Raw genomic sequence first — 6,339 nt, forward strand, 5'->3', positions numbered from 1 at the left:
AGCCCGATATAACCCTGACACTTACGATATGTCTGTCGTTCGCTCACCAACAGGAGATACGCCTACCAGCAGCCACCAAAAACAGCAACAAATGCCAGCTGCAGCCGCAGCCGTCAATACACCGCCCGTCAATACTTCTAAATCTTCTTCTTCTTCTTCTCAGTTACAGCTCCAAAAACCGCCTTCAAATACACCAGCCAAAACACCAAATCCTGCAAATGAATTAGCCGAGATGAGAAAACTTATGAAATTTGAAATGGAACAGATGCAACGTCAGATGAAAGCAATGCAAGACGAATTTTTAGCAGCACAAGCAAAAATGCAAGCACAACTATTAAGTACGTCACAGCAGTTTGCTTCTTTGCAAAACACAATGTCGCAGCAAGCATTGCCTACACTGACGTCACAACCACCAATTTTCTCAAATCAAACGACACAACAACCGCCATTGAATACGCCGCAACAGCCACAAAGGAATCTGCCACCACAGCCGCCATTGAATCTGCCACCACAGCCGCCATTGAGTCTGCCGCCACAGCCGCCATTGAATCTGCCATTACATTCAGTAGTTTTGCCACCACAAACAGTACCGCCAACAACAAGTCAACAGTTGCAGACTCAAGTGCATCAACTGCCGCCATTGTCTATCAACACAGATGAGTCTTTTCCAAATTCACTTTCAAATAACTCCAACGGAAATGCACATAAAAAAATTTATCCCTTGCCTATTTTTTCAGGTCTTCCAGAGGAGTGGCAGGCATTTTTCGAAGCCTACGAGAGCACCACAACCGAATTTGGTTACTCCAATCTCCATAACATCATGCGTTTGAGAGACGCATTGAAGGGCCGAGCAAGGGAAACAGTGGAATCCATGTTGGGGAGTTCTGCCAACGTCAGCGCCATTTTGGAAATTCTGCAGGAAACATTTGGTCGACCAGAGCAACTTATCCGAAGCCAAGTAGAAAAAGTCCGAGCCATTCCACCGCTGGCAGATGATAATTTGGATGCACTTGTCAACTTTGCCAACAAACTCTCCAATATGGCCACTTTCCTAAAAAACGCCAAGGGTGAACACCATCTATCCAATCCATCGTTGCTGAGTGAGCTAGTGTCCAAACTGCCGATAAACCGCCAAATGCAATGGGCCGAAAAATGTCTGCAACTCCAGCACCCCGCCACTATAGTTGATTTCAGCGATTGGTTGGGAATATTACGCCGTCTCGCACATATGGTCCACGACACACAGCCAATTTCAGCAACCTCGTCCAATCGCCGACACACACAAACACAACAAAAAAATACGCATATGTCGCTGTCAGTTCGAGCTGTCCAATTTGTCAGGGAGAGTGCAACAATATAAAAATCTGTCCACACTTTTTAAAAATGACCATCGATGACCGATGGAATAAAATTAAACAAATTAAAACTTGTTTTTGTTGCTTAAAGAGAGGCCACCAACTTAAAAATTGCCACAATAAGCGTCGTTGTGGCATAAATGATTGCCAAAAATCACACCACCAATTGTTGCACAAAACACTCGCGACGCCATCCCAGGAACCGAACCGAACATTACCCACACACGATTTGGAGCCACGAACGAACACCCCATCTCTTCCCGACGCACCGCCGTCTCAAACACAACGAAGAAATTGTCATGCCGCCCACTACACCGAAAACGTACTGTTCCAGATTTTGCCCGTGACGCTATACGGAACACACAAACAAATAACGACGTACGCGTTCATTGACGACGGCGCCAATGTGTCCATGCTGGACGAGGACGTTGCTCGCGAACTCGGAGTACACGGGAAACCGGAGATTTTAAAAATTCAGTGGCTTAATAACCAAAACATAAACGAAAAAACAGAAAAAATTAATTTGACAATTAGTGGTGTCGGTGAGTACAACAACAAGTACCCGATAACCAATGTTTACATTTCGTCCAATCTGTCATTGCCAATACAGAGTTGCCAGCTGGCTCATTTAATTAAATCCCGTGAAATCGACCAAATCGCCGAAATCCCATTCCGGGATTATTCGAATGTTCAACCTAAACTAATATTAAGCTTGCAACATTCATTTTTAACAGTTCCCTTGGAAGCTCCTCGTATGATGACCGATGTTGGACCAATCATTACCCTAACGAGATTAGGTGCCGTAATTTATGGACCGATCCCAGGCGAGAAGAGTTCCAATCTTAAGCGGGCTTTACACGTTAGGAAACGTTTCGAGGAAGAAAATTGTGACTTGCTTAAGGAAATGCATACCATGATGCGGCAATATTTCGACGTGGAGACATTGGGTACCAAGGTAAATGTGACACCAATTCTGTCCATAGATGATGAACGAGCGTTAAAAATATTGAGAGAAAACACGAAAAGAATCGATGGGCGATATCAGTGTCCGCTTTTGTGGAAAGAACATTTTTCTCCAATTCCAGAATCGTACAATTTGTCGTACAACCGATTGCAGTGTGTGGAACGAAAAATGGCAAAGGACAGTGTATATGCAGCTCAATATTGCAAAAAGATAAGAGACTACGAGGAAAAAGGATATTGCCGTAAACTTTCAGTAGCAGAACGAGAAAGAAGGAGCGACCGAACGTTTTATTTGCCACATTTTGGCGTTAAAAATCCCAACAAAGATGGAATTCGTATCGTCTTCGATGCTGCTGCTGAAGTTCAACAATTTTCATTAAATAAAGCCTTATTACCTGGACCTGACATAAATAACTCTTTAATCTCTATTCTTTTTAAATTCAGGGAATTTCCTGTAGCCGTGTGCGGAGATATACAAGAGATGTTCCACCAAATTGTAATCGCCAAAGAAGATCAGGACAGTCAGCGATTTCTATGGAGAAATGGGGATCCCAGTCAACCCTTAGAAACTTATGTAATGGAACGGATGATTTTTGGAGCCACTTGTTCGCCCACCATAGCCCAATATGTAAAAAACCTAAATGCCCGAAGGTTTATAAATGAGTCGCCAAGAGCAGTACAAGGAATCATCGATCGTCATTACGTAGACGATTACGTCGACTGTTTCCAGACTGAAGGTGAGGCAGTTGAAGTGGTACGTGATGTCATAAAAATTCACAAAGAGGGTGGATTTAATCTCCGCAACATCAAGTCTAATTCCCTTGTTTTACAACGTATGTTTGGCAACCCTATTTCTGATGAAAGTGATGGCAACTCCATTTTTGATGATGGAATGGAACGGGTACTCGGTATTCATTGGCTGCCAAAATCAGATGTATTTTGTTTTGAATTAAAATTACACAAAGTGGATGAAAAGATATTGAAATTGCAAAAAGTGCCAACGAAACGCGAAATGTTGTCTTTAAATATGTCCGTATTCGATCCATTCGGGTTTCTTGGTGATTTTATGGTGACGTCGAAGATAATTATGCAAAATGTGTGGAAAAGTGGTATAAAGTGGGACGAGGAGTTGCCTTCCGCGATTTATAGCCGCTGGAAGACCTGGCTGGAGGAATTGCCTAAATTAAAGGATTTCAAAGTTCCGAGGTGTTACAGTAATGGATTTTTTAATGGTATAGTAGATTTGCATGTGTTTGTGGATGCCAGTGAAGATGCAATGGCTGCTGTGGCATACTGGCGTATAGTAACAAATTGTGGTGTAAGTGTTGTGTTCGTTATGGGCAAGACGAGCTGTGCCCCAACAAGATACCATACTATACCTAAGCTTGAGTTGCAAGCAGCAGTAATTGGAGTGCGAATGAAGGAAAAAATTTTGGAAAATCATTTGAAGAATATTAATAACATTTATTTTTGGTCAGATTCCTCAACAGTGATAAGTTGGATCCGTTCAGAACACCGTACATACAAACAATATGTGGCAAATAGAGTGTCGGAGATTCTGGAAAGCAGCCGTATGGAGCAGTGGCGGTGGTGTCCAGGAGCGGAAAACCCAGCTGACGAAGGGACCCGTGCTAAAGGACCCAAGAAGTACCAGCCAGAAGGACGTTGGAAAAATGGGCCAGAATTCCTGAGAAAAGAAGAGAAGTATTGGCCGGACGAGGAACAAATTGGAACATGTGTGGATCACAGCAAAACAGAGCTAAGAAACAAATACAAAGTTTTGGTGGCTTGCCAGGTATGTTTTTGTATTCCAGATATTAATAGATTTTCAAAATATCGTAGGCTGAAACGGGCAATGGCGTGGACATTCCGATTCGTTGAAAATATGAAGAGGAAATCAGTGGTGCCGGGTGATTTGACGGTGGAAGAAGAAGCACGGGCAGAAATGTATCTCTGTCGCTGCGTACAGCAAGAAGTATATGGGGATGAAATTCTTGACATACAGAGAACTGGATCAGTGTCTGCCAACAGCTCTATAAAGTCTTTAAATCCACAAATTGGAAGTGATGGTTTGCTTCGGGTATCTGGAAGAATAGAAAATGCTGTTTTTTTGTCCCTGGATACCAGACGACCAATAATTCTAAACAAAGGTCATCGTTTTACACTTTTGCTGGTGGAATTTTACCATTCTCGTTTTTGTCACATAAATGTTGCCACTACAATGAGCGAAATTCGTCTGCGATTTTGGATTCCGTCACTTCGTCAACTTCTAAGAAGCGTTCAGTCCCGATGTCTTGTCTGCAAGATTCGTAAGGCCAAACCAATTCAACCACAAATGGCCCCGTTACCCTTGGAACGTGTCACACCTTATGTCAGAGCCTTTACCTACACAGGACTTGACTATTTTGGTCCTGTAACAGTGTCAATCCGGAGACAACGAGAAAAGAGGTGGGTGGCACTGTTTACATGCCTTACAGTTCGCGCTGTCCACTTGGAAATTGCAACAGACCTGTCGAGTGATTCCTGCCTAATGTGTATTCGGAACTTCATCAATCGAAGAGGCGTCCCAGAGATGATAAGAAGCGACAATGGGACGAATTTCGTTGGCATAGCAAAGGAGCTGCAAGGTATAACCAATTTTTTAGATACTAATTCCGTTTCTTCTGGTCTGACAGCTCTTGGAATAAAATGGGTCTACAATACGCCAGTGAATCCCAGCGAAGGCGGAGTATGGGAGCGTCTTGTCCAATCTGTTAAGAAGGCTCTTTACATCATGCTAAAGGAGCAAGCCCCAAAACTGGAGACTCTACAAGCGTTCCTGATTGAAGCGGAGAATATGGTCAACAGCAGGCCACTAACACATTTGCCAGTTACTCCAGAGGACCCAGATCCATTGACTCCAAACCACTTTCTGCTTGGATGTACCAATTCAACCCAGACTCCAGCACCGTTTGAGCCTAGACTGATGTGTTTAAGGAAGCAGTGGCGTGTCACCCAAAATTTGAAGAATGGCATGTGGCATCAGTGGCTTCGGGAATATCTTCCAGAATTAACTCGAAGAACAAAATGGTGTCTTCCTTCTCGGTCGTTGGATGTTGGTTGCCTTGTGTTTGTTTGTGATCCAGAGATGGCTCGGAGTCAATGGAGACGTGGACGAGTCATCGAAGTATTCAGGGGCAAAGACGGAGTGGCACGATCAGCCAAGGTGAGAACGAGTGCCGGTGTATACCACAGACCTGTGTCCAAACTTGCCATTTTGGACGTGGAAGCGGCTGGAGACGGAGTTGGTGAAGCCTCCCCCTCTGGGTCAGTTCACGGGGGTGGGGATGTTGGAGATGGTAACCCTGCAATTACCAAAGCTAAAAAAGTGTAGCCAAATTTGAAATACCACTGTTATAAATGGCCGAAATATCCCAAGCGAAGAGGGAGACGAAACTAAATTTAAGCCAACATCTTCATTTTGTTTATTTTTGTTGTTTTGCTTAATGTCACTTTTTATATAAATAGGCCCTTATGGCCATTGTTTATTCCCTTTTTTGTTAGAACCCAAAAATAAGTAAGTCGTGTTAATTTTTATTGTTTTTAAATTAAATATTTTTATTTTTTTTTTTTTGTAAACTTAATTTTTGTTAAATTTTTAAAATTCTTACAGAGAATAAACAACGACAACTAAACTCACTATTTGTAAACAAACAAACCAAATAAACGCAGCTTTTTATTTTGCCGAAATCCTGCCAGTCTTGTCATTTGGGAGCCATCCGAGTTTAGGTTTATTCCTGGAAAATAACAAAAAAGGACAAAACCATTGTGGATTTTCAAAAGGGTGGCTTTAAAATCCAGTAGATTTGGACCAATCCAAAGGTGATTGTTAAAAAAAACATTAAACAGTCACACGGAGAATATTTTAAACCCAAATTAAACCCATTTCCTTGCTGGAAATGATAACACAGCCTTTTTTTTTAGACTATGTCCCCAACCGATTTCTTTTATGATTCTATAGTCCTTACAAAAATTCAGACTG

The 6,339-nt window shown here is 42.4% G+C and overlaps 1 protein-coding gene across 2 annotated transcripts; it reads left to right on the top strand.

The window, feature by feature from the left end:
* The first annotated feature begins 1,383 nt into the window (after positions 1-1,383).
* On the top strand, positions 1,384-6,047 carry LOC131806638 (uncharacterized). Of its 2 annotated transcripts, none has more exons than XR_009344126.1 (2): positions 1,384-5,874; positions 5,971-6,047. XR_009344126.1 is itself a non-coding variant. In XM_059131118.1 (2 exons), exons 1-2 carry the CDS (start codon positions 1,384-1,386, stop codon positions 5,689-5,691), a joined length of 4,116 nt encoding a protein of 1,371 aa, XP_058987101.1. In that variant the 3' UTR covers positions 5,692-6,047. The 2 variants fall into 2 exon arrangements, 1 of the variants encoding a protein (XP_058987101.1); XM_059131118.1 differs by having other exon boundaries at positions 1,384-1,897; positions 2,090-6,047.
* Positions 6,048-6,339: the final 292 nt, after the last annotated feature.

The sequence above is a fragment of the Musca domestica genome, unplaced genomic scaffold (genome assembly GCF_030504385.1).
Source record: "Musca domestica strain aabys unplaced genomic scaffold, Musca_domestica.polishedcontigs.V.1.1 8, whole genome shotgun sequence".
NCBI classification, from domain to species: Eukaryota; Metazoa; Arthropoda; class Insecta; order Diptera; family Muscidae; genus Musca; species Musca domestica.

Excerpts from the sequence above, each read along its gene's own strand:
- LOC131806638 (XM_059131118.1), top strand. The coding sequence starts at position 1,384 with ATGACCATCGATGACCGATGGAATAAAATTAAACAAATTAAAACTTGT. Across the intron at positions 1,898-2,089 it reads TTTGACAATTAGTGGTGTCG|TTCCCTTGGAAGCTCCTCGT; the intron begins GTGAGTACAACA and ends CATTTTTAACAG.